The sequence below is a fragment of the Dicentrarchus labrax genome, unplaced genomic scaffold (genome assembly GCF_905237075.1).
Source record: "Dicentrarchus labrax unplaced genomic scaffold, dlabrax2021, whole genome shotgun sequence".
Classification (NCBI taxonomy): domain Eukaryota; kingdom Metazoa; phylum Chordata; class Actinopteri; family Moronidae; genus Dicentrarchus; species Dicentrarchus labrax.
Window position 1 is genome coordinate 28,727,549 of NW_026136721.1, and position 27,957 is coordinate 28,755,505.

At 39.3% G+C, this 27,957-nt stretch overlaps 1 protein-coding gene across 7 annotated transcripts; it reads right to left on the reverse strand.

Moving 5' to 3' along the window:
- Positions 1–752: 752 nt before the first annotated feature.
- Positions 753–27,951, reverse strand: prom1b (prominin 1 b). Of its 7 annotated transcripts, XR_007881562.1 has the most exons (28): positions 27,207–27,948; positions 18,260–18,321; positions 17,347–17,373; positions 17,047–17,252; positions 15,252–15,372; positions 15,075–15,138; positions 14,846–14,935; positions 14,075–14,098; positions 13,628–13,845; positions 13,451–13,525; positions 13,240–13,303; positions 12,791–12,950; positions 12,282–12,434; positions 11,376–11,499; positions 11,117–11,220; positions 10,743–10,827; positions 10,483–10,629; positions 9,940–10,011; positions 9,021–9,113; positions 8,001–8,018; positions 7,787–7,840; positions 7,228–7,308; positions 6,840–6,908; positions 5,939–6,028; positions 4,127–4,242; positions 3,173–3,264; positions 2,246–2,281; positions 753–2,157 (listed from the first exon to the last, which is right to left on the reverse strand). XR_007881562.1 is itself a non-coding variant. In XM_051384440.1 (27 exons), the coding sequence occupies exons 1-26, from the start codon at positions 27,475–27,477 to the stop codon at positions 2,260–2,262; spliced, it is 2,610 nt and encodes an 869-aa protein (XP_051240400.1). In that variant the 5' UTR covers positions 27,478–27,950; the 3' UTR covers positions 753–2,157; positions 2,246–2,259. The 7 variants fall into 7 exon arrangements, 3 of the variants coding, with proteins under 3 accessions (XP_051240400.1, XP_051240399.1, XP_051240401.1); XR_007881564.1 differs by lacking the exon at positions 14,075–14,098 and having other exon boundaries at positions 27,207–27,946; XR_007881563.1 differs by lacking the exon at positions 8,001–8,018 and having other exon boundaries at positions 27,207–27,946.
- Between the last annotated feature and the right edge of the window lie 6 nt (positions 27,952–27,957).

Below are 27,957 nucleotides of genomic sequence, written 5' to 3' on the forward strand. Positions count from 1 at the left end.
CGCTGCCTGCAGAGAGACAAAGTATTTCATATTCCCAGCTGGGATGGACGCTGAGCAGAAGAAGAGAGTGTATGTAGAGTCTGATGATGAGTACAAAGTCACGTGTGTACAAATGCACGCGTGCCCTCAGTACATCTGGTGGTTGGGGAAGAGACAAAATCCCCCGGTAAGAGACACCGGAGTAAACATGCGAGGTGTGTGTGTGTACAGTATGTTGTCTGGAACAGATGTTTTCCTAAATTAAGTTAGTGTAGTAGTCTTCTGATAGGATGCAACAGTATCACGCCACCTCAACCACCGCCAAGTCCCCCCCCTAAAAACAGACCTGAACCTTTTAAGCTGCTGTGTGTGTGTGTGTGTGTGTGTGTGCATATATTCAGCTCTGCATATGTTACATGAATGTTCTCTACGTTCCTGTGTGTTTTGGCAAGATTGAGGCTAAGTTGCTTCGGGGGTGGGGTGGGGGGGGGTTGGATGTCTGAACATTTGCTTCCCTTATATCATCAAATGTGTTCTCTTTTCATTCCTGGGGCTCAGAGGTTATGTAAAGAGCATAAAAAAAGCACACTTAAAAGACCATTTGAGTAGATTTTATGACCTTTAAAAGCACAAAAGAATTGCTATCTGAGTTTCCTCAGTGGGTTTTGTATTCTTGCTGAAGTGTATACGTCAGTGTGTGAGTCAGAGAACAGTGGTTGTATCCATCCAGTTCATGTTTCATGTGTTAATGGAGGAAAAACAAAAGCAGACACTTATTGGACTGAAGTTTTTATTCACAGATTTGCGCCCTCATCACAACTCCAGCTGTATTGTGGAGGCTCAGTCCTCAACCTCTGAGTTTTTATTTCTCAAACCACAGGATGTCGAAGAAAAAAAAAAACCTCTGACAACACAAGCAACTAAGCCCTCACTAATGGTCTGGCGAGAAATGCCTAAGACACAATATTTTGTTTGTTAGCTGTCTGAAAACCTTGTTAGGGTATGTGTATCTGGCTCGTGTGTGTGTGTGTGTGTGTGTGTGTGTGTGTGTGTGTGTGTGTGTGTGTGTGTGTGTGTGTGTTTAGCAATGGACCAGGACAAACTCTGGGCTGATCTCTTCATGTGTCAAAGATTTTAATAATTTAGAAAACTTTCCTCCTTCAGTGTTTAAAGTTCAAAATTTCAGAAAAACTGGCTCTTTTCGCTCTCTTTCTAACCATGAAGCTACAGCCGAGCGATGGTTAGCTTAGCTTAGCACAAAGACTGGAAACAGGAAAACCGTGGCAAGTCTCTAAAGATGGTAATGTTGATTGGTATGAAACTTTGTACAGACATTTATGGACCTCAGAGGATAAATCTGAGTGACTTTGGTGATTCAGATACGATAACGTCATGATGGGGTCTGATCGACAAAAACTTTTCACATTTCTCATCTTTATTGTGCAGATGTCAACTAAATATATCCGTCTCTCCTGATTGAAATACTTTGTTTTATGACCATAATACTCTCTTAAGTGCTGATACATTATCATTGTGAGATTGTTAACATGCTGACGTCAGCATTTAGCTCAAAGCATCACTGCGAACCCGTCGTACCTTTTCTAACTCTCTGCAAAGAAAGCCAATGAGCGTTTTTCCTGGTTCATGCAACGTGTGGAGCCAAACTGATGCGACCTATATTACAAATATTAACAAAGAAAAGAAAAGAAAAGGACAGAAAAGAGCTACTGCTACTACAAAAAAAAAAAAGACTACTTACATGTTATAAAACAAACATTAATAAAAATATATAAAACTTTCAAAAGTTTTGAAAGCGTAAAAAATGTACACTTGTGTGTCACCGTGTTAAAACTGATGATGTAAGTACAAACAAATGTAATCTACAGGTAAAACTAGCTATGCAGGAACGTTGCTCTGATAGTCGGTAATGTACAGCATGACGCACTAGAAGGACTGCTGTGGTACTGCTGTGACTGGATGCTGGTGTGCATTGAGATAATATTTGATAAAGTACAGTTGGCTGGCATCAGAGGTCCCTGTCAAATGGCCTGAAGGGGTACTTGGGGGGGGGGTTGGGACGCCCTCACCACACAGTTCCTGATTGTTGTTGTTGTTCTTCCCTTTGGTTCTTGGAAGTGTTACAAGATCTGAATAGGAAAGCTTCAAAGTCCAGAGATCCTAAAAAACAATAAGACCATGTGAGAAATAACCTGCCGTCGTCACACAGTGTGTTTTTGTTGGATGAAGAGAAGAGATGAGCACTTACCACGAAGGGAAATATTAATTCCAGTTCTCTTGTCCGCTGTGGGAAAAAAGAGAAAATGAAATCAACTCTGGGTTTATCAGCTGCTGTACTTCTGTGCATGCTCGAGACCTACAGAAGTACACTGTAGTAGGAGATCCTTTTTTAGGGTGACTTAAGCACTGTCACCATCTTTACTACGATAGGACTGGAGAGGGATAGAGCAAACAAACATAAATTGGATGTAAACTTATATACGGTAGGTCAGCAGACGATATCGTATCATGTCATAGCCCTACAAACCACACTGTATCATAACATTCAAATGTTAAGTTCCCATAGTGTTAAAATAGCAGAAACTGACTATAAATGATATTTATTTCAGAGCCACAATTTTCTACATCACAGGCTAAAGATGGTACAATCGATACAAGATTACACTTAAATACTCAACTCAAAATAAAAGTCTGTAAACTGTATTTGTGATATCTTTGTGTGCATGTTTTATCTTTATTTGTACACACACAACAGCATGTCAAGTATGGATAAGTACTTCATACAACCTCTACTTTAAAAAAATCTGATATATCACTTTAAGTTTTTGTTGCTTGTTCTCCCTACAGGATGTCTCCTACACACCGGACGAACCCACGGACAAACACCAAGACATAGTTACACACAATTTGGATGCAGGTGTATAAAAGTATCTTCCGTCATGGATAACTTTTCCTTGTTGAGTCCCGGTGTTTGAACGGACATTGGCGGGTTAAAAGATAAGAACGGTGATGAATGAAGAAGAAAAAAAATGGAAGAAACACTGACAAGTAAAAAAAATCTCCTGGGTGAAGTCAGACTGATGATGATGATTAAATGTCTGGAGGTTCTCAGATGGTTTTAGTTTCTTAACGTTGTCATGAGGGTTAGTGAGAAGTTATAAGTGACAATCAGTACCTCATCCACGAGCTCCTTCAGGTCATCAGTCACAGTAGCTCGGGGGAGCAGAGGCCCGAGGGAACCGGGTCAGAGTGTCATAATAGGGAGAGCTACATGTACACACACACACACACACACACACACACACACACACACACACACACACACACACACACACACACACACACACACACACACACACACACACACACACACACACACACACACACACACACAAACACGTACATACATACAGGAAAACTCTTTATAAACTTAACATGTGTGGAGAAATGCAGTAAATGTCTCACTGTCTGCAGACAATCAATCATACACACAAAATAATCCTCCCTCCACCAATTAAGACCGCGGCATGCAAGCAAGCGGAGACGCTGCTCGTACCTGACCACAGCGAGGTCTCCGTGGGTATCGCACACCTGTTCACCATGATTACCTGTATTACCCATACTGCAACACAAGAGCGAGGGGCGGACAGGTGAGAAAGAGAAATGGGGAAGACTCCACCGAAAGCAAAAAAGGATGGAGTGATCCTCTGAGAAATAAAGTCGAGACAGAGGAGGGGGAGAAGATGATGAAATGAAGATCCGTGCAAAGAAAGAAAAGACCGTGCTTGTGATTTCTGATGAAAAGATGCGAAAGAGATCAAAAATGCTTTGAGTGTCCCGTACCAAACAGGGAGTGGGCACGTGGAAGAGGACGAAAGGACGCGTTAACAGCAGACATACATCAAAGTGCAACGAGCCACGGGTAAGAGGAGCTGGAGAGAGAGCGTGGAAATAACACGAGGAGAAGATATGAGGAGAATCAAGGACCATGAAGAGGAATAATAGCAGAGAGAAGGAAAGAAGATGATTAATTAATTTCCTTTTGGCAGAAAAGATTCAGAAAAAAATAGCAAGCAAATCTAATTTATGTCTGTGGCTATACAGTATGTACAAAAGGGTTTGGACTCACTCTTCAAAGACGTCCTCTGTGTCCATCCTCCTATAATACTTGGCCAGTTTGACGGAGAAGATGATGCTGGGGATCAGAAGTATACAGCAGCCTCCGAGACCAAACCAGAATGTGTTCTGAAAAACATGTTTAAAGGTCAGTTTTAACATTTCTGTCAAACTCAATAAACAGTAATCTCTCTAAAATAGATTTTTAGTGCTAAAATAATACATCTATTAGTCAAAAATGTGTAAGTTTAAGTAATTAATTTGCTCAAATGAAGAGGTAGAAGTATTCAGATCTTTTAAAGTAGTAAAAAAAAGTAGCAAGAACACAGTGTAAAGTACTTGAAGTATTAATAGTAAAAGTAATTTTGCAGCAGAATGTCCCCTTCCAGAATAATATATCATTACATATTGTATTAATGGGTTATTAGGATTAATGCACAGCTGGAGGATTTAAACCTAATTTTGACAACTTTATAATTTAAGTGTGTTTATTATTATAATTTATGAAACAATCATGTGTTTTGTATGCAAAATCAGTAAAGCAACAACAGTTGTGCAGTAAGAAGGTAAAATATTTGCTTTAGAAATGTATAAAGTAGTATAAAATGGTAATTGTACAATACTTGAGTAACTGTAATTTTTTTCCAGCACTGCTCTTTTGGTTTTGGATAAGATAAGATAAGATTATTATTTGTCACATGCACAGTTATACATAGTACAATGCACAGTGAAATGTATTCTTTGTACCTGCAGCCAGTAGTAAAAAAAAAATACAACAGTAAAACAGTAGTAATTGCACATAACACACAAGGTAAACAATATAAGTGTAAATATAAAACTAAGAAAAATAAAATGAAATATAGACTGTAAACTCCAGGTGTAAACTTAAAGGTGGGTAGCTTGTATATATAAACACATTTACAGTATTGGACTGTCGGCCACAACAAATGAAGCAATATGAAGTTGTCTCAATGGACTCTGGGAAATTGTGACAACTTACAAGACTAAATAAAGACTGGTCAGATTAACTCTGATAATAAAAAACACTGTTTAGTTGCAGTCTTACACATTGTTCCTGCTACATTTCATTCACATGGAAGCACAAGAAACGCGCACGTTACCAGGCACAAATAGGACAGAACATATAAACACAAACACGTGAGCACATACACACACGCACACACATGTACAGTGGCACTGCTGGAGCACTCACATATAAAATCTGTGTTTATATCTACCGCAGTCTGTGGCTTCTTTGAGTTCTCATTAAACACTCACAAACTAACGATAACTGCAAACTGCACGATATATAGCCAACATGTAAATATGAAACTTTAAAACTCCTCTGGGCCGGAGTGAAAACAGTGAGGAATCTATGTGTGTGTAACTCCCCGCCCTGCCTCAAAACAGACTCTATCTCATCTCAGTGTGTGTGTGTGTGTGTGTGTGTGTGTGTTTGTGTCTCAGAGTCTCGAGAACATACTGTTCTCATACATGTGGGCCGAATGACTCCACAGTCTTCACTGCTCCCAGAAACCCAGAGCTCCCTCAAACCATCAAAGAGCCGTTTATATTTCGAGTTGAAATCCAAATACATGTGGGGAAAATGTACTTTACATACTGTACATACAGCTGTGAAATGAATCAGTCCACCTCAGCAGCCTTACACACACACACACACACACACACACACACACACACACACACACACACACACACACACACACACACACACACACACACACACACACACACACACACACACACACACACACACACACACACACACACACACACACACAGGCACAGTGTTCTGGTGCCTTACCACTGAGTCGACTATAAAGCTGCATGCTACTATCTCCATGCTGTCCACAATGTTACTGATGGGTTTACACTGGGCCACCTCTGCAGTCAACTGTAGGGAAAAATACACACACTCAGTAAGTAAGTATAGATTACAGTGTATGTATGGATGACTTCCAGAACTTAAGTATGTATGTAGTAGTGGAAAGATTCGTCACATAAAGGACATTTCAGTTCCTGCTGACTGATCTCTCCTCAACCTTCTTATTACAGACTTCAAATATAAATTTAAAGTGGCTTCTTGGACTGTTAAAATAATCGTGTTACGTGAGAGAACTAAACTAAAGCTTCTGTACATTGACTGAAACCTGAACATCATGTTGACTCTAAAGAGTGCAGCTCGATTACTGAGAGTATTGTTCATTCACTATAATCGAATTGAGCATAGCTAGTTCAGTTAGACATACAACTAGTATAGTTCAGGCAGGCAGCTGATCGTAAACAACTCACATCAGCTCATAGCTTAGCTGATTCCCTGCAGGCATCCAACTGGCAAATATCATACATGGCGCCTTATTTAAGCTGCTTCAGCCTGTCTACCCATTGCTGCTTCCTCTGCAAGCCAACTCGTACCCACCCCAGATCTTCCTTTATACTGTATCTGATTTAATCAATGCAATTTCTGTTGTCATTGATGCCATACTCTAATATATAATAATATATTGCATTTGGAAATAAAGTTTTCTTTTCCACAAAAGTGGTCTTGACTATAAATCTGACACAAGAGGGATGCTTCAGCTTTGCACCTTACAATAACACTCTTCCCTTCTGCGGACAATGTCTCTGTACGGTCAATTATTAACCCATAATCTTTAAAAGGAGACATCAGTACAATACATCATAGAAATCTGTTTCATACTCACCGAGTTTTTAACCCATTCTGTGTACTGTCTGAAGTATCCAACCAAGCTCTGTACGTAGCCTTTTGTTTCCTACAGAGAAGAATACATATTAGCAAACTAGTGACTGAGTGAAAGTTTGAATCCCTAAGATAAGACAAAATAATTAATAATTTATCAGTAATTTCATATAGTCCAGCGAGAATATCTTAAATGAGTAGTGCTGTTTCTGCTCAGGTTAACCAGGCTTGAACTGGAAGTAAAAAGCCTGGACTGAACTATATATCATATAATAAATAGTATCACCTAATATCATATAATTTACTAGTCTGAAGCAACTAATGTGGCAAGAAATGCATCCACGTGTGCCCAGTTACGTATCACTGATACTGTTTGTTGTCATTTTCTTTACCTGTTTCACCACATGGGAGGCGTTATTAGTGATGAGATACTCTGCTGCATCAATGGCACTCAGGATATTTGTGACCTTGACCTAAAACGAGACAGAGACAGAGAGAGAGAGAAAGAGAGAGAGAGAGAGAGAGAGAGAGAGGGGAGAGAGAGAAAGAGAGAGAGATTAATTTGTACTTGTATCAGATAAACGAGAAAGTAATTATGTTTAATAAATCCTTTCAGTATTCAGATTGTTGATAAGACGTTTTATGCACACTATGATTAGTAGACTTGGTTATACACAACAGTGTTATAGTGTATTATTATTGTTATTTACAACATGTGATGGTTTCATCGAGTTATTCATGCTCATGTTGAAGTCACGCTGTTATTTAACATAACAAAGCTTTTGACTGTGAAACATGTAACAAGACATTTCCTGTCTTGACTTGGACACATAAGAAGGCTTTATTAGATCACAGAAGTCAATATGAAAGTAAAATAACTGTGGTTGTCCACTGATAAAACACTATACTATAACAGTATATGAGTACTGGTGTTTCTGTTTGTTTCCTCACCGGCAGGTCGCTGGACATCCTCTGCAGTTGCTTGATGCTCTGGCTCAGGGTACTCTGTGTGAAAAGACAAACTGTTACCAAACAAAACCTAACTGCAGGTCTAAATAACAACTAAACCATCACATCAACGCTGTCACAACATCAACAAACACCGCTATGAAAAACACACACATAAACAACACTGTCACGTTGCTGTGAATCAACAGCGGCTTACCCGCGCTCTGACATATTTCTGTCACCATTTAACGATAGAAAAAGAGAAAGGAAGAAAGTTAAGCAGCTAATAGAACATGTTTACTAATATTATAGTGCCTGAAATATTCAATGTTTGTTCTTAAGCTTGTGATCTGAGTACTGAATGTGTTGTAGCTTTGAATGTGATTTTTATTATATGTATTTGTGGATATTTTGTGCAGTTTGCAGGAAATAATGTACCTTATTGTTTTTGCATATTATCTGCAATTATCTACATCAGCTGTTACAATAACTCTTAAAATGAGTGTTTGCTCAAAGATGCTGCATAAAATTGCTCTTTCTATTATTCAGTTGACTCTCTTAAAGTAAATATACTGTGTATTTGTTTACTTAGGAGATGATTTTTGTTTATTAGCTTGTGCACATATATACCGTGAAACTTCCAATAAAAGCAGGGTCCCTAATAGACGCAGGTCTCTTTTAAAAGCCTGGTGTAGCTACTCATTTTGACAAATAAACACAGGTCTCAAATAGAGGCCTGGTCTGGATTTTATAGAAATTATCTTGATGTATAAAACCTTTCAGGTCGCCTGCTTGAGCAAGTTTTAAGTCGTTTTGATCTCCTACACAAATATAAATGTTTAAACTTCTGTCAGTATGTACATAATGCACATCGTGCAGATCAATTAGATTCTCCACATTTCAATCTTTCACTACATTTTACGAAAACTATCAACACCAAAGTATAACGTTAATTCATTCTGACTTACCGGTAACCTGGTAAACAAGCGATCATAATCATCATGTTAGTTGTCAAATTTGCTGAACAAATCTCAAGAGAAGCAGCAGTTAGAGTTTAGTTTAGTTTTGTGCTAAAGGAATTAAAGGCCTGTCCCAAATAGAGGCCTGTCCCCAATAAATGCAGGCGGAGTTCAGTGATTTAAGCAAATAAACACCTGGGCTATTGTTAGAAGTTTTACGGTAGATTGTAAGAGTTTAATATGTGTGTGGTGTTAGTGTTGTGGCGGAAGGTGATTACCATTGCTTGCTCCATGGGAACCACCTGTTCTCTGTGAATCTGTCTGATACTGCTGGCATGTCCTTTCAGTGCGTTCTCCAGAGCACCGCGTGGCTGTAATCACACACACACACACACACACACACACACACACACACACACACACACACACACACACACACACACACACACACACACACAGCAGGTAATGAATATTAACTCGGTGATTTATTATTCTTTCCTTCCTTAGAAACACACACACAAATACACACACACACTAATCCTTCTGTGGCCTGTCCCAAGTGCCTTTAAATGGCACAGTTCCTGTACTATGTGCTATACATGTGCTATAAGTGTGTGTGTGTGTGTGTGTGTGTGTTCAGAGTGAATAGGCAGCTTGTTCAGACCAACAAGCCAGATCTCTGAGCTTAAAGCAAAATAATTTTCCAGAGAGGCTGTCCGACTGTATATTGACTGTATACTTGGACTTAATAATTTTCATTCCTACAGTCTACAGCATGTGAATAGATATTAATTAAAATGAACAAAACAAACTAATTAGACTTGTAATACAAATTGTCAAAGAAATCCTTTTCAGTCAGTGAATTGGAAAAAAGGTAGAGAAACATGCTGTCAGAGTAGAAACATGACTGCTTGCGTCCATATTTCCAGTCACATGAACAATCTAAAGGGACATTAGGATGTTTAGGTCTGTGTCACTTAACATTAAGCAATACTTTAGCAGAATAAGTTGAACGTGAATGGAAGCTATGTGACAGATCCCTGTAGCTGACAAACATAAAAGTTTTTTCCTTAATTACAGTAATTCAAAGCGATGTGTGAAACATGTGAGCATGTTTCTTTACGATTCTGGCATTTGAATGATAAAAGCTTTTGTGCTGTTGCTGTAATTTGTTGGTACGATAATGATGAGACTCACCAGTTGGTCAGCCTGAGCCTCCAGGTCGGTGGAGAAGGACAGGAGATCCACGAGAGTGACTCCCTTATTTACCTAAAACAATAAAACACAGATAATATAGTTTCAGGTTCCCTCGGTTTGCACAATTAGTAGTTATGTTAATTAGGTTTCAGTCTGGATTTGGTGTACTTTCAAGTGTTTCAATGAATAATCTGAATTAGAATTAGCCAAAAAAGTAATCCTCTTTGCATATTAAGAATATTTTATGTTTGTACTTGTACTGTCCCTTTTTCTTTAAAATTATAACTAATTTAATTTAATTTAATTCCATATAATAACAGTTTTACTTATTTACATTATTATAATAACCTTAACAACATTAAGACTTTTTGTGCATATTAATTTAGATTAGTTCTTGGAGGCTTAGCCTAACCTTAAATAAAAACAGGTCTCAACCCATATATTTACCTTATGGGGACCTGCTTTTTGTCCCCATACTGGAGGACTATCTCCACCGTTTGACACAATACACGTACTGTACACACACAGACACACACAGATCACCTCAGCCAAGTAGGCTTCATAGTCGATCTGTCCGATTCCAGAGTTGGCGAAGTTGATAAGGTTGTCTCTGCCGGCCTGCTCCAGCAGCGTGATGTGCTGCAGGTCGACCTGCACGCTCTCAAAAACTTTGGCCAGATCGTTGTTGTACTGTTGTGAAACAAACATTAAAAACTCACAAGGTTGTCCTTCATGTTGCTCAACCAAAGCATCACTGACACTGATTTTTATCAGCAATTCCTACACAGGAAACTGACACTTACCACGGTCCTGTTGAGGAAGGAGTTGATGTTGAACATGGTCTCCAGCTGCAGAGCATGGTACAGACCGTTGTTCTCAAAGCAGTCCCTGCAACACACATACAGTATAGTCACATACCGAAACTGCTGAAGTGTAAATGTATATTTATACAGCTCACTTTTATTTTTTGAAAGTATGCTATTCCATTGGTGTTCATCTTTAAGTTAATTAAAAATCAGGTAATTTGCTGCATTTTTTGCTTTGCTTTCTATTACTAGACACACATTCTGTACCTTGCAGCAAACAATGTCTTTTTGGAGCTGAAAACAAACATCTTTTGGATGCGTAAAAACAGCTTTATGCACAATATGTACAGTATCAGCTGTTGGTATATTACCTATACATGCTTCCCAAAGTCAAGTCAATGTTTGGATTCTGAAACAGCATCCCAGGAAGGAAGTTCTTCTTGGCGGGATGAACGAGGAATGGTGTGTCTATGATCTGCACACACACATGCATATTCATCAGCACAGAGCGACAGTGTTGTCCGTTATGTAACACAATCCTTCTTAGATAAAACTCTCTCCAAGTTAAACAGGCAGAGAGGGGAATGAAAATAAGACGATTCAGGAAGGAAGAGAGTTTGTATTCAGTACCTTGAACAGCTGCCGGTTAGCCAGCGGCTCACACACCAGCTTCTCCACATTGCCACCGACAATGAAAAAGGTGGTCACCATGGCCATCAGCACCCAGACAAAGATAAAAGAGAAGCCAACCCCACTGAGAGAGCAAGAGACAGAGTGTGTCAGTCAGCTATCTTATAGTCTCTGTTTCCTGCTTTCATGTTTGCTTCATTTCTTCCCTTTGTTTAAAGTTTTTCCTTTGGTCTAATCAACCAACATTCAGGTTCCAAACTTTAGCTGCTGGCTTACTTTTCAGTAACTGGTAAACTAAAAAAGTACCTAATTTTTCACTGGCAAAATGCATCATCAAAGTAATATAAACTGTGGGAAGTAAGTGTGTATAAAACTGAACTTTGGCCACACTCAGACCTTTCTATAAACAGACTATAATGTCAGTAACCTGTCTCTACTGCATCTCAGGAGATATTCATTAATGTAAGAAATAAAATCTATAGATATTACTTGTCTGTAGAGAGATGAAACAAATATTTAGTATGACACTCATAGTATGACAGTTCATAAAGTTTCACCAAGTTTGATAAACTCCCACTTAATGTCTGTCTTTCATGTCCTTCATTGACAGTTTGTATGTTGTATTCTACAATAATATAAGACATTTGAACTTATCAGAGCAGGGGAAACCCAGGTGTATCTAACAGCACTGATAATGGCTTTATTCCACTCAGGTGTAGCAGAGAAGAAGTAAAAGTGGCACAAGAACAGGGCCCTGGAACCAGCACACTAAAATGGATTGCAGCCAACATTGTAGGTACACCTGTGTTACAAGTCAAAATGTCTGCTATGAGGGAGGTCTAAGCTATGTCCAAAATCACTTCCTATTTACTATATAGTGCGGGGAAGGTTGTCTTGGTAACATACGCCATTAGCAGGTTGCCGCCGGTGTTTGACAGGCAACCTCGGGTTGTTGGTGTAGCCTGCTTGTCGTAGCCACAGGAGCCACACAGCAGTCCGAGGATGTTGAAGGCCAGGACCAGGACGACCAAGCAGAGCACTGCCACACAGCCGATCCATCTGCAGCACAGACACAGACACAGACACAGACACAGACACAGACACACACACAGACACAGACACAGACACAGACACAGACACACACACACACACACACACACACACACACACACACACACACACACACACACACACACACACACACACAAACAGTGTTATTTACTGGAGGCTTACCCTAAACATGAACTTGGGGGAAGGAGAAATAAGATATGTCCAAATTGTAAGCAAATGGTTACTTATTTAAACATCCAGCAGTTACAGAGGAACATTAGGAGTCATGGTGATTGTAGTTTGTGGTGGCCAGACTTTTGCCCCACAACCTGATTAACAAACATAGACAGACAACATGCACAAACCTGTAGAAATCCATCTGGTCAATCTGTGGGTAATAGGACTCAATGTTTTTCAGTCCTTGGTTGAGGAAAATGGTGAAATTGGCCAGAGAAGCTTCCACTGGGAACATCTTGGAGAAGCCGTTGATCTCTGCGCCAATCTTATCCAGCGTGCCTTTTACTCCTACAAACAAATACAGGAACAAAAAAATCAGAAAAGCAACAAGAATTAGTGCATTTTTTTTCTATTTCAAACAGAAGGCCTGAGGGGGTTGGGGGCTTCTATCAGGAAGTGAAAAAGGACAAAGCAAGACTTACGAGGTAGAGCTGTAGTTTCACCAGTATGCAGGTGAAGGTAAGAGAGAAAAAAATGTGAACGTGAAAGACTTTGTAAAGAGGAGAGGAAGCACACAGCATAATTTGTTAGCCAAACTAAATACATAAACATACAGTATACACACAAATTTGTGTACCTGAGACAATGTTTTTAGTTTGTTCTTTAACCAGTCTTGGTGTGTCATTAAAGGATGAGTAACCCTGGAGGTGGACAGTAAGAGAGAAAAGATGATTAAGATATCATTTAGTTTTTTAAACCAGGGTGTGTTTTGTAAGAATAACATGGGGTGAAAAAGAAAGTGACAAGATGAGCAGGAGGATGATAAGGAGCTGGAGACAGAGACTAACCTTTTGTACAATGTTGGTCAGGTCTGTTTTCAGTACTGTATCAATATTGTCCAAGGCATGACTGACATCTCGGAGCTGACAGACAGAGAGAAATGAGGGAAGATGAGTAAATACAGTCATATTCAAATGTTTTCAGTCATTTTCACAAGTCAGACAATCTTTTTAGTTTCTTGGTACCTTGGAGTAGTCAGCGCTGATTCCCAGCTGGGACAGCGTGGAGCGGATGGTGTTACAGGTGGGAGACACGGCTCCATTAGTGCAGGCGGGGTCTGACAGGGTGTTCGACAAAGAGGCACGTTCCCCCGTCAGTCTGGCCTGAAGTTGCCCTGTCCCCTCCTGTAAAACCTCCAAGGAGGAGCTGACGTTCTCTAGGGCCTCTTTGGTCTCCCTCATGGCTACAGCAGAAAACACGATGGATGGAAATGAATGAATTCTTCTTTTATTAAAATAATCTACATTTGTGTGTCGTTTTGTGTTGTCAAACTGGTGACCTTCATAGGATTTATACTAATATAAATCCACAATTCACGTAACCACCACAGAACTAGCCACTGTTAACACCCAGGATCCACTGACACCAAGTCACGAGCACTGAAACACTGAATCCAGATCAGCTGTAATTACCTTTGATGGCATTCTCAACTTTTGCTTTAGATAAAAGGAAATGTGAGGGGATTAGAGAGGAAAAAGGGAAAGTTAAAAAATGGTGAGGATATGTCCGTAAAAAAAGACAAATAAAATTCTGATGAAATAAAACCACAAGAGGAGAAACTGCATGAAAAAATAAATCACGTAGCATCACCCAATAAGGGTAGAAACATTTTACAAAGAGAACAATTAAGATGTATTTTGCAATTTGACTTTCAGAGCACTTTACAAATTCAGTTTATTGTAACATTCATCATGATAAAAGTATATTATTTTGTATTTGATATGAAACAATGGGGTTTTGTTTGACCTGTTTTTAAGGTTTTAACACACAAAACATGAACAACATTTTACATTGTAACAGAAATGGCTCATGGCTGAAGAAAATAAATACCCCCAATCGGATGTGGTAACAGCAGCACTTCATTGTGATACATTGTCATCACACTGCAGGCACAAGTGATTCAAAGTAGATTTTTTTTTGCTTATATGTGACCACAAATTATATATAATGTGATCTGTTCTGATTGGGTCACTTTCATATGGGGTCAAATTCAAATACAGGTATGTGATATGGGCCACATTTAACAAATAATGTGAACAGCCATACAAAAACACACAAAAAAAATTCAGATCTGAGCAATAAATGAGAATTGCAGTGCCGTGAACGTACTGTAGCTTATGTCTCAGCTGTTTGAACTGAACAGCAGGTTGTACTATAAGCTAATACACGATAATATGTGTTACCTCCTGCCATACGCAGTGCAGTGTCCAGTGAGGGAACCACTTCTTTCTCCAGCTGACTGTGGATCCTTCCACCAAGCAAAGGTCCAATGTCTGTCAGGAAGGATCAGAGTCCAGTTCAATGACAACACTGCAGTTATACATTTTATAGGTAAACAGAGTCACACGCAAACACAATGAGAGACATTAGACAAATACTGTACAGTATGTAAACAGTCTGAGTTTAACTTACTGTCCAGTTCTGACAGGACTTTGTTCTTTGCTGTGGTGTACTGGGCTGTCAGGTATTCAATTTGCTGCAACAGAAATCAAACATTACAGTTTAGAGCAGTGCAACAAAAAAAAAAAAAAAAATTCAAATATGAATTTTGGTGTGTATATATACATGAGAATGTGTGTGTGTGCATACCGCAGGTGTGTTGTTGGCAAATGTCTTCATGTCTCTCATATTGGTGTTGATGAGCCGCCGTGTGCTCTTAATTTGGATGCTGACATTATGGTTTGCAGCATAGGCGATAAGTACTCCCACACTGAAACACACACACACATACAGGATCAGTAAAGTAAATAAATACAGTAACCGGTATTTGCCAGCAGATGGCAGCACAGGTACAATAAAATGTATTTCTGCTGCATGGGCAGTCTGTTTATCTCTTAAAACGTGTATTTCTAAGTCTTAAAATGTGACACAGTTTTTTTCTGCCTGTCTGTCTCTATGGTTGTCCTATTAGAACTGACTGTTGATCGACTGAATGAAGTGTAAACAATCAGGTAAAAGGTTTATAATAAACAGCTCACAGGTTTGATGAATCCTGCACACTGCACGCTGATGACATACAAACTTTCAGCTGTGTTCTTGTTAATTATTGCTGTGACAATCTGACTGTTATCCCTGAACTGAATGGTGAGAATCATAATGTATTTAATAACTGATCTCTTTCAAAGATCTGTCAATAGAAGGAGAAAAAGAAAAAATCTTCTGAGTGAGAGATGACCATGATATAAATAACAAAACCCTGATCACATCTGTGCATCTCCAAATGGCCACAAAGTGCTTTACATACACATGTGTGTGTTTGTGTGTATGTGAGCATGCATGCTTGTGATGTGAAAGCACTCATTCAGACAGCGAGGCCTCTCACAGTCAGCCAAGTGATATCAGTAACACCTAACTGTCCTGAACAGTTTGGATCGTATTTCTCTGACCAAGCACCTGTCTCCTCCACAGCAGGTAAACTGCGTGCACGCTCCAGTCCGTGTGTAAGTAGATGTTGTTAAAGGGGAACGCCACAGATTTTACACAGGGCTTCAACAGGACTACTGCCTATGTGAAAAAGAGTTTAACTAAGCCTTTTGTGGCCCCAGAAGGAAATCTAATATGTGATATGTCACACGCAGCGTCAATTGAAAATGACAAAAATAAATAAATAAAACAAAAAGTTTGGGGATGTGACCAAACCTGTTGCTACTAGCATAACACACCCTAATCTCCTACTAAACATTCAGTGGCTGAGTAGCATTGTGAGTAATGACTGCTTTGACAAGAAAGAAGAAAAAAATACAATATTATTCTAATATTTTTATTATTATATATAATATATTTTTTAAACTGTCCATCTTGAGTCTGAAAATACTTTATGAGTAATTTGTTGCACTACAAAATAACTTTACAATGAAATTATGGTGAGGAAATTTAGGTTAATTTTTATAATGCTTGTTATTTCATGTTTTTGTGACTTTTTATTCCGTTTTAATATAGATAATACAGAGATAGAAGGAAATGAGGGAAAGAGATGCTCCACGGGTGTCTGGCCAGACAAGAAACAGGGTTGTTATTCATGGTTCGATATATATTAACTTGTAAACCTCAAGAACGCCCCATACTAGTCAATTGTAGCATGTTAGGGTGGACTGATATTCAGAAAACACTTCAGTACTGGTTGCTTTGGGATTCCCTTTCTGTTGTATGTCTGAAAATATATTCATGTCAAGGTACACATCTCAATAGTTTTTCCAGTATCTAGCACAGTATATCCAAAACCTTTGCAGCAGTATAAGACCACTACAGCCCCTAACTTTCCAACAATTCATCAGAATCCCTCTAATACTAATAACCTTAATTCCTCTCATGAAAAGAACAAAAAACAATCCTCATAGTGATGGTGATTAACAAGATGATACAGACTGAAAAGATAATGACTCACACAATGAAGATGGAGGTGGCGACGAGCGAGGCAGTGTAGAAACCTCTCTGACAGTCGGCGTTCTTTCTCTGTCTCTGGTGCATCTCCCCTCCGCAGTTCTCACAGCATCGGCACACGCAGAAACACATGCCTATGATGGGGGTGAGGACCACGATCAAGATACCGATGGTCGCGCATATGAGGAACCCGGCCTCGTAGTGGATCCACTGCAGGAGGACAGGATTCAAACAGTCATCATACTGTCACGTTTAAGACATTGTAGTCTGTATTATGGGAGAAATTTGGCAGACAGGAGTTTACCTTTAGTAACAGGACCACGTTTTCTGGCTGTGATCCCATAGCACGTGCACACCGACAACAAGCACAAACACACAAAGCCGTAATGAGACGAAAACAAAGAGAAAGAAGAAAAGGTCAGTGTGACAGCCAGGAGATTAGGAAGCAGCTGAATTACAGTTTCTAAAGAGGGATGTGAAGGCAACATCAAAAGTCGAGGAAGAGAGAAAAGATAAAATTAGTACTAACAATTCAAACCAGGGAAATATCAAACGTCTTGTTAACATCACAGTAACTAAGTAGGACACGATGTAATCGGATACTGTTAATGTGTCCAAAGTATTCGAGAGACTTAATATTGTAAAATAATGATCCTTTATACATTTTCTTTCAAATGAAACACATAAAATCTGATTCCCTTTTTCCCTTTCCGACACTGATGCAGACACCTGAACTTTGTGTATCGGCTGATATCGTATACCGGTCCGATACATGTGCATTCGAAAATAGATATATATATCGTATATTATGAAGTATTATTGCTACCATTGTCCTATGGCCTGGCCCTGGTTAAACCCTTTGTCGGGGTCAGAGTAGGGTGGGTTATGACTTCCCTATCCTGAGAAAGAAATGGTGAACGGGACACTGCTTGGAAGTAGCAGGGTCCTGTTTCGGAGCTAATAAGTCACACAGTATCGGGTAGGTGCATGGACTCGTGTACTAATAATATCGCATTATCTGAGGAATTTCTGATACTGGTATCGGAAACAATTTCACATAAAATGTCACGTACAAGATTCATATTTTAGAATTTGCAATAACATACTATAAAACAGGTTTAAATAAATCAACAGATACATTTGTCAGTATTGGGTTATCTATAACATGGCAATATCAAGATCAAGTTCATCTCAATTATTACTTAAATCAAACGTACCTTTCTCCATTCTTCTATTTTGATTCCCCCCATGTTTTGCTGAATAACTTTAACAATCAGATCTGGAAAGAAAATAAATAAAAATAGAACAGATAGGAAAGCAGTTAAGTACACAAGTCTCTCAATCCGTCCAGTAGAATTATAATCACTTGTACAATGGTGTTTTACAGGAAGTATACTATGCTGGAGCGAAAAATCCATTTATCTGTCATGAGCAGACAACACAGATTACGCGGATTCATTTTTTAATTTCCGAGGACAGTATTGCAAATGTATTTCCTCACATATCTAACAGCTGTGTGGGGTTTTTTGCGGAAGCTGGTCAAACGGCCAATGAGGCCTTCAGCCCAGTCCAGCTGTCTGTGTGTTTATATAGGTCAGCCAACACTAAGCCTACCTGGATGGTGACTCACCCATGCTGTTACTCAGCAGGTAAACACTGATTCCTTCACACACACACACACACACACACACACACACACACACACACACACACACACACACACACACACACTAACACACTAACATGAACACTTGCATTAACACAAAGTCATACATGCAGCAATTTGTATGACAACATGTACGTTAAAAAACAGAAAAATGTCGTGTGTACACAAACTAGTGGTCCAATGTAACTAAGTGCTGTACAATTTAGAAGTACTTTGCTTGAGTATTTCCATTTCCACTTTATACATCTACACCCCACACTATATAAAATACAACATTCAACAACAATAAACCAATAATCTATGATGTATTATTATAGATTAAGGTACTACAACATTAGCGATGCTTACATATTAATAGGTAAATAATTATAATCTGGCAATATAATATTAATTATTCTAAAATGGGCCATTCTGCATTAGAGGAATTTAATATTTTGATCCTAATTCTAATTTTACTTGTAATAGAGTATTTCTACGCTGCAGTATTGGTACTTTTACTTTATCTGAATACTTCTTCCACCATTGACACATATATATTCACGAGGTTATATAGAAATACACAGTACGTGAACACTGAGCACTACTTGCTTGAAGAGACATACAAAGTAAAGGTAATATTTTGAGTGTTGGTTTGTCAGATGGCTCACATTGAACCAAAATATAATGAACATTAAGGTGCTGATATTGGAACATGTAATAAAAAAAGTAATGTCTGCACTTCTTTTCTCTTTTAAAAATGTACTATTGTCATATAGCAGGCCTATTCAGATTAGGTCAGTAGATACCACTGCACACGACAAGCAGGTGGAGGCCAGTTTAGCATGTAGATGCTGACACAGCTGACACACACACACACACACACACACACACACACACACACACACACTGAACTGCTCTATGTCTGAGGCCCAGAGCCTGTCCTGACCTCCCTGAGGCCCAGGGAGAGGGCCCTCTTACCTGACCCTCAAACCATGTAACCTATCTGCCACAGAGTCACACCTGACAGCCCAGTGCCCCCACTACAATTCTTCCTCCTTTAAAACAGTTTAAGACCGTCTGTCGGTCTAAGAATTAGTAGATCTATACAGAATTTTACAAATAATATTTATTCAGTAGAATATTTTCTATAGAATCTTAAGATAATTGAATATTAACATTATTATTGTAGAAAATATACCTCACAATGTTATATAATTAGCTTTCTCTATACAACGTGAACTTAAGTTTATAGGCTCTGCCGGGAGCTTTAAGTCTCAAAATAGCTGCATTAGGTCCATTCAAGTACTATTTATACGATGGCTATTATTTACTGGGAGATGTATATAGCCTGCATGCTCAGCTAATATAATAACAATAACATTTAAATGTGAGTCTATTTGTTTACATCTCCCATTACAGAGTTGTAACTAAACCTCGGCTGAGAGACGAGATAATTATTATCTTGTTTAAAAATGATGTGCGTCTGTGAGGATCACGCCCATATATTGTCTGGACCGGTGCCCAGAGACCTGACCGCTGTTGGAAGGCGCTGCCTGTTAGTGTTTATCAAGTGTAATAAATAGTTGTATTTCTCTCTCAGTTTGGTCAGGAACAAAGTCATAAAAAAGCCCTGGAAGACAGAGAGCTGCACTGTCAGCTGAGCACAGAACTTTACGTCAAATTTAGGATGAAGGGTCTTTATCGGTCAGAAAAAGAGCAAAGAAACACCATGAGAATGAAATGTGGGAACAGGAATCAGGTAAACTTGTGTTCTCTCCCATTAAAGTTGTAAACACTGACACCTTGTTTGACACGAGGGGGAGGTGGGGCCCTTGCGGGGGCCCTACACAGCATGCGTAAGTGTGCGTACAGGGCTGACCGGCTCTGGTTCTGCCTTCTGTTTAAACACCTGCTGACCCTCAGGTGAGGTGAGAAAACACATGCAACTGCAATGTACTAAGACTAGACTTGTTTGTGTAAAGTACTGTTACTGTCATCCTCTCTCTCCCCACATTGGGCTCACATAGGGATACAACTAACAATTATTTTCATTATAGATTAATCTGCCAGTTATTTTCTATGAATCTATGTGTCAGTAAATATTCCATTCTCCATGGGGACTCTGTTTAAACTGGTATTTAAATTTCTTTTGTTGAATGATTGTTTTCAGTTTGCACTTTTTGGTAATTTGTGAAAGTAAAAACGTCTGAAGAAGCCTTTCTGGTGGCTTAAAGATCTTTTGTGACCATATGGATAATCCTCGCAGCACCATCTTCCTCTCCTGCTGGAAGTTAGCTGCCGTACTTTCTCAGATCTTTGCCAACTGTTTATAAAACTGGTTCACCTGCGGGGAAGACCTCAGACTGTCATGTAGGGTGAACACATCTATTTCTGTTAACTCTGCAGATGCAGCATATGAGCACATCTGAGTCGGGTCGATGCCACCTGCTGCTGCTCAGCTACTTAGTTAGCATTAGCCACCGAGGGTAGTTAAGCTTAGACAGCTTAGTTCAGTGACCCAGTATAAGAGGTAGCTACTGCAAACGAAAGGAAGAGGGGGGGATAAACAACCATCAGAATTAGACTTGAAAGAATGAGGAGACCACCGTCCAACTTGAACCAACGTGTCCGCTAAATAGTCAGAAAATGTGTTTAGGTTTTTAGTGTTTATTGTGAAGAGCAACTTTTAATAAACCAACTTATTCAATATCATTGTAGTAATTGAACATTTTATCTGTGTGTCTCTTGACTCTTTCATAATCCAAGGCTTTTAAAGAAACCCCAGTTTGGGACTGTTAGTGTTTTACTTCAGTTAAACAAGGTGAATCACATCAGAAATAACACACACACACAGACACACACACACACACACACACACAGACACACACACACACACACACACACACACACACACACACACACACACACACACACACACACACACACACACACACACACACAGGTTCATACAAGCCACTGTAAGACTAGAAAATGTCAACAGCAAACCATCAAACACTGCTGCTGGTTAGCTGTTGTGATAGATAAGTCAGAACCTACAACCCTCTTATTGCTTATTGTAATGTGTAAATATAGGCTAGCACAATCCTCTACGCTGACCTGCTCTGAGAGATTACCGGAAGGTGTGGACAAAGCGTTATGCAAGCTAACAACCATCTCTACTTTCCACATTGTACTCCTCATTTAATGTAAAGCACTCTCAGCCCAAACATACATAAAAACACTAAAGGCAGGAACAAACTTTTGTGTAACTGCAACCCCTGACATGGTTAATCGTGGATTAGACAACTTATTTGCCTCCATGCAACTACAGAAAAGCCTAAAACACGGATATAGCTTGAATTTAAATGTCTAAATGCTTTTAGCCACAATATGTTAAAAAAATATATAAAAGCTTGAATAATTTTGTATATTTTGTATACAAAAGAGATATTTAGTGTTTAGTAGGGATGACAACAAGGGTTCACACACCACAATGGTCAGTCGCTGCCAATGTAAGGAGTCTCTCTAACTCCCTGTGACACTTTGAACCTGAGGAGGAAACAAGTTAAAGTTTCCCTACAGGAGAAATGTAAGTTTCAGATTACATTCAATGATTTAAAGGCAGAAAAGGAAAACTACATAATTTCGCTATGATGCTCGCAAACTACAGTGGTTCAAGCAGCGGTTCTCAGTGGCGCTCTTTGGCTCATCACAGCTTAAAATGAAGTACTTGCAACTCCTCATAAGATGTTTATGAGTTGTTGTAAGTTTAAACAGAGTGATTTTCACATCTGAGATTGTTTCTAGAACGAGAGGAGTGTTTTAAACATGAAACCTGGAGCGAGGAAATTATCCATGTTGTCACAAGAAAGGAGCAAACATTAAAGAAAATCCTCAAACTATTAATATTTATTCCACAAACATGTTTTATTTTCTTTACTGTGCTGCTTTAACATTACCATGAAACAGCATATGGACAGATATTGTCTTTATAAATTGTTAACAGGAAGTTGTAGGCTGCAGTTAACAAGGTGTTAGTGTTACGTCATGTCAGGTTTGCCAAAGCACAGTTATGTATATGGTATGTTACTTTAAATACTACTGTTGCTCTCAGTACAGCTGGAGCAAAACAAGTAAGAGGATTATTTCGAATGTCTTTTTTTATCCATTTGCATTAGACATTTACTCATTAAGTAATACCCACAAGATAAGATAAAGAGGGACAAGAGACAATCAATTAACCTGCCTATCATTTCCTTGATTAAACTGAGTGACTGTTTTGTCTATAAAATATTATAATATAGTAAAAAAACTCAAAGATATTTTGTATATTAACAAAAGACCAAGAGCATCATCACTATTCCAGTTGCAGGAAGCAGTGATTTTTGTCATTTCTGCTTAAAAAAATACAATTAACTCATCTTCAAAATGTTTCCCATCAATTTTCTGTCAATTGACTTATCAATTCATTGTTCTGTCTCTTGTTTAACCTCTACAACAAAGTACATGCTGTCCAGTCTACATAAAATAGCTTATAAAGAGTTTTTCTTTTATAAACAAAAGGCCATGAAACATGAAAGGCAGCTGCAATGTAAGCTGCAGTTGTGGAAAGTGTTACACAGAAACTGTTCTTCCATCGGGTTTCCCTCGGGATAAATAAAGTATCTATCTATCTATCTATCTATCTATCTATCTATCTATCTATCTATCTATCTATCTATCTATCTATCCATCCATCCATCTATCTATCTATCTATCCATCTATCCATCCATCCATCCATCCATCTGTTTGTCTGGGCAGATTTAAAGCATCAATACATGATAAACTAGTCATTTTGAAGGGAGTAATTCCTCCCTTGTCTCACCCATGCTTGTCTTAAACATCCTTATCAGCCAACAACTCTGAGTTTCTCCTGAGTGTCATCTGAATTAAGACATTTGCTTCCTGATAAACAACCTACTACCAATCACAGTAATTAAGGCAAACAGACAAATACGAGGACTATGACCCACTTTCAGTATGTGTGTGTGTGTATGTGTGCACGCCCGTATGTGCTTGCACATTTGTGCGTATGTGTGCGACAATGCCATCTGTAGCAGTGGTGGCTGCGCAGTGTTAGCATTAGCCCTGTGGATGCTAATCCTCTAATCTACCCTGTGTGTATCAGAGGGATAAGACAGACACTGCCTCCGCACACAGTGAAAGAGTGCACAAGAGTTAAGGTTAGTAAGCAACCCTCACACAGATCTGTAAAGGAGGGGTGAGGAAGTCAGGAGAAGGAAAAGCCAAGTCAAGAACCAATCTACAGTCTCCCTAACATCATAACATTTGAGTTTCTGGTATAATATTTGTATTTATTGCCTTTATTTGATAGTGACAGCTGGAGAGTGACAGGTCAGAGTTGAACCCATGGTCACTGCAGCAAGGACTCAGCCCTGATACATGGAGCTACCAGGTGAGCTACCAGGTGAGCTACCAGGTGAGCTACCAGGTGAGCTACCAGGTGAGCTACCAGGTGAGCTACCAGGGCAGTCACCTCTTATAACCTAACTCAAGCAGTAGGAGCACACAGGAAACACTATTTAATGGGGCAACAGACTATTATCAACATGACATACTGTACCAAAAGTCCACATTTTCTAGGAAGTATACTTATATTAGAAGAGCTTGTTTTACAAATAAGCCTTAATTTGGTAAAAAATACCAACAAATACTCTCCAAATTCTAACAACATCTGCAGAGAAACTTGTTAGTAAAAAAGTGATATTTCTTTGATCAGCAATTTGTGTTATACTGAAATGTTCACGGTTGCTCAGCAGTCCTTTTGTAACCTTTCTGTGCAGTTAAATGTGGTAAACTAATAAGATATACACATTGGTTAACTAGGATAATTTAGTAAGATCTCAGGTAAAAAAAAAACTTCTGCTGTCGTTGGATGTCTCTCAGTTTGCAACACTTTAAAAGAATCATGAATAATCAATTCATTACTAATTTATATATATTTAAATTTACAAAACTGTGTTGCATGTCAAACATCATAAGTGAGCACTGATTGACCCTTCCTTTCTTTAATAACAGTTGAGCTCAGTCCACTTTCTCCTTTCCTGTACTTCGATATGTGTGCGAGGTTCACCTCTGTTAACAAACCCACCTGTGTACTGGTTTTATCTTCTCTTTTTAAAGGACTTTGCTTAATTTTATAGCTGTATTTTTATAACCTAACCTTCACAAGACGCAAACTACTATTGTCCATAACTCACATATAGACACCTAAAATGTGAAACAACATTTTAATCTGTAAAAAACAGTTAAAATGCTGCTGGTTATGAGGATGAACAGATCCTAATAAAACTATTAAACTGATAGCTGAAGGCTACATTTGTACCAATTACCAAATTATCTCATGAAGCTGAAAGAGAGTAAAAGTATTTTTTGATAAATGCTAAAATAAACTAGTAGAACTGAGACAAATACTTTAATTTAGTCCCTTATTTGTGCCAAATACTGTACTTACTGACATATTCACAGACGTATTTCTAAAGTTTCGTACAGAATGTTGTTTTCCGACATAATTTAAGTTGTCAAACTCTTGCTGTCTAATGTGTACATAACATTATTAACCTGTTCATGGCTCAGAGAACGGGGCAGTTAAGGTAACATTATTACCTCATCCTCTTAAATAATGCAGTTATAAAGAGTGTAATAACTAACGTCGAGGTGTGTTTGATGTGTGTGTGTGTGTGTTTGATGTGTGTGTGTGTGATGTTATGTGTTGTGAGGGTGTGTGGCGTGATGTCCAGGTGGTCTCTACCTGTGCGTGTGTGACAGTGAATCATACTGGCCAGTTCCTGGCAGTAGCAGCATATGGTGCAGGGGATTAAGGTATTATGCAGTGATGCAGGTGACTGAGAAAGCCTTCTCTAATCGCTGATCTGCTAATTGATTACCTAGCCAGCGGCTCTAACCCTGGACACCAAAATGGCAGCAACTTAAAACCCTTCAATCCTATTGTACTGTGTCATCCTCCAACGTGACCACTCATAGTTGTGCATACAGCAACAAACAAACCATTTTAAAGTGGGTTTGTAGCTCTATATAGACCAGTAGGTTCCTGTACTACACCTGGGTGGTGGGGGGGGAGGGGGGGGGGCAAGAGAGCAACAGTTACTATGCTATGTATTGATCACATAACAAACCCGATCACCTTTTAATCATCTCGGTAATATAAACGCATGGGCCCAGAGAGGATCACTTATGAGTTATGACAGCTATTTATCCCATTAATCTGCTCATATCGTTGGTTTATGGGCTCAACAAGTGAACACCATAAATGCATGTGTGCATATGTGCTCTTTTGACCCCCGCAGCTTTTTAATCAGCCACTTTTGGAAGTCATGCGTACAAGTCAGCCATGTTATGATACAGATTTACACTGAGGAAGAGAATACGGATACAGCAGCAGGGTGCAAATAACTACACACAGCGGCTCGCTTTGAGGGTTTCAGTGTTTTTTTGGACTTTGTTGCTTAGTTTATGACGTAAAACAGGTCAGTCAGAGTTTGTGAGACAGCCAGCCAGGCTGGTGGTTTTCAAGGCTTTATGATTTGTGACCCCGCAAAACGAAGCAGAGTGTACTTGTGATTCCTCTCCACACAGGGTATAGCCTGTTTTTATCACTTAAATAATCTTTTTACTCCATTAGTTTTATCTTAGGACCTCCTGGGTGGGTCTCAACCCACCAATTAGGAACCAATTAGCTATAACTTTAGGTAAAAACAATTAATTTGTGGACTATTATCATGTACCACAAATTAATCCATTGTTATTATGTCCTACCTTTAGTTTAATGGACCCCTTAACACACGTCATTGTTGTTTTGTCCATTCATACTTTATATGTAAATGCTTGATTAATAAAACAATGGCACTGATGCTGTTTCTGTGCAGCTTTTACATGTAACATAGATACAGGTGTGATTTATAACATTCATTCATGCTTTACACCATCATTTATATGTTTTTTTCACTTTTTCCACATGTATAGTCTATTATTTTATCTATTTTTATTTTATTCTACCATGTAAGGATACAGTATATTTTAACTATGTATAAATACTGTATATTGTGTATTATATGAGCACCTGTGACACAAAAACGTTCTTATCTTAATCTCATTTTATAACATTATCTTAATTGTAATCATTTATCATATCTAACTTGTTTAACATGCAACAAACAGTATGTGACCATTAGAAAACATCTGCACTGACAATAAAGATAAAATCCATAATTAGGGCCCTGAATCTGATGGGTCACAGATTTTAATGTAACACCTGTTATGGCCACTTACATAAGCTTATAATGGTTATTTAATGGATATTTAATAGGAATTAAAGCTGATCCAGAATAACTTAGGGACAAATAAAGACATTCCTGACATTGTCCTGTGTCCTATGTGAGAGGAATAAGAAGGACAAAGATGGGGAGGGGAAGGTGGGTGACCATAATCATAATCCTACCTTTGGGAAAGGAGTTCGGTTGAACAGCGTAGAGAAAAGCATGGACCATGTGGAAGAGGATCCCCACGGCCCCTGGCTCGTAGTAAGCGTGGGTATCATAAACCGCCGCCGGCACGAACCCAAAATCCAGCGGCTCCACCGGCGGAGGAGACCGCTGCCTGCGGGAGTCCGCCCGGACCTCAGCCGGAGCTCGGTCCCTCTCATCCGCCTGCTGCTCGCCGCTTGTGGCCCCCCAGCAGAGCAGCAGGACGAGCCACCTTGTCCACAACATGGCTCAGAAAAGTCCAGCTTTGTACAAAACCTGAAAAATAACTTTAAAAACTCCCAGCCCCGGTCGCCCTTACAGTCTACCGGGGGATGTAGAGGGGGAGCGGACACCTGTCCCTCTCTCGGTGGTTTAATCCCCGCAGCGCACAAACAACCGTCCGAAGGGAAACTTTTGAATTTAACATCCAACGGTCGAGGTTCTAACAGCCGTTGGCTCTTCGTCTGGACTCTCCACGCGGACTCATCACGGACATCTTCCCCCGGAGGTCTCTCTTTATGGACGACGGCTCTGAGGTCTGATCATCCGAGGATGTGGTTGTTATCTCGGTGTGTCCTCGCTCTCACCGGCCGGCCGCCTAATCTCGCGTGCACGTTAAAAAAAAACCCAAGAAGAACGCGCGTGACCGTTGAAACCTCACCGGGAGCGTCTGTGGCGCGCGACACCGCGAGGTCCAATCACCTGTGCAGGTCTCTCTCTCTATCT

What these genes read in the sequence shown, in the direction of transcription:
- prom1b (XM_051384439.1), bottom strand. Translation starts at nt 27,477, where the DNA reads ATGTTGTGGACAAGGTGGCTCGTCCTGCTGCTCTGCTGGGGGGCCACA. An exon ending in ATGAAGCCTACTTGGCTGAG is followed by an intron (nt 10,012 to 10,482) that starts GTGATCTGTGTG and finishes TTATTGTTTTAG; the next exon opens with GTAAATAAGGGAGTCACTCT. An exon ending in GGATGTCCAGCGACCTGCCG is followed by an intron (nt 7,309 to 7,786) that starts GTGAGGAAACAA and finishes GTCTCGTTTTAG; the next exon opens with GTCAAGGTCACAAATATCCT.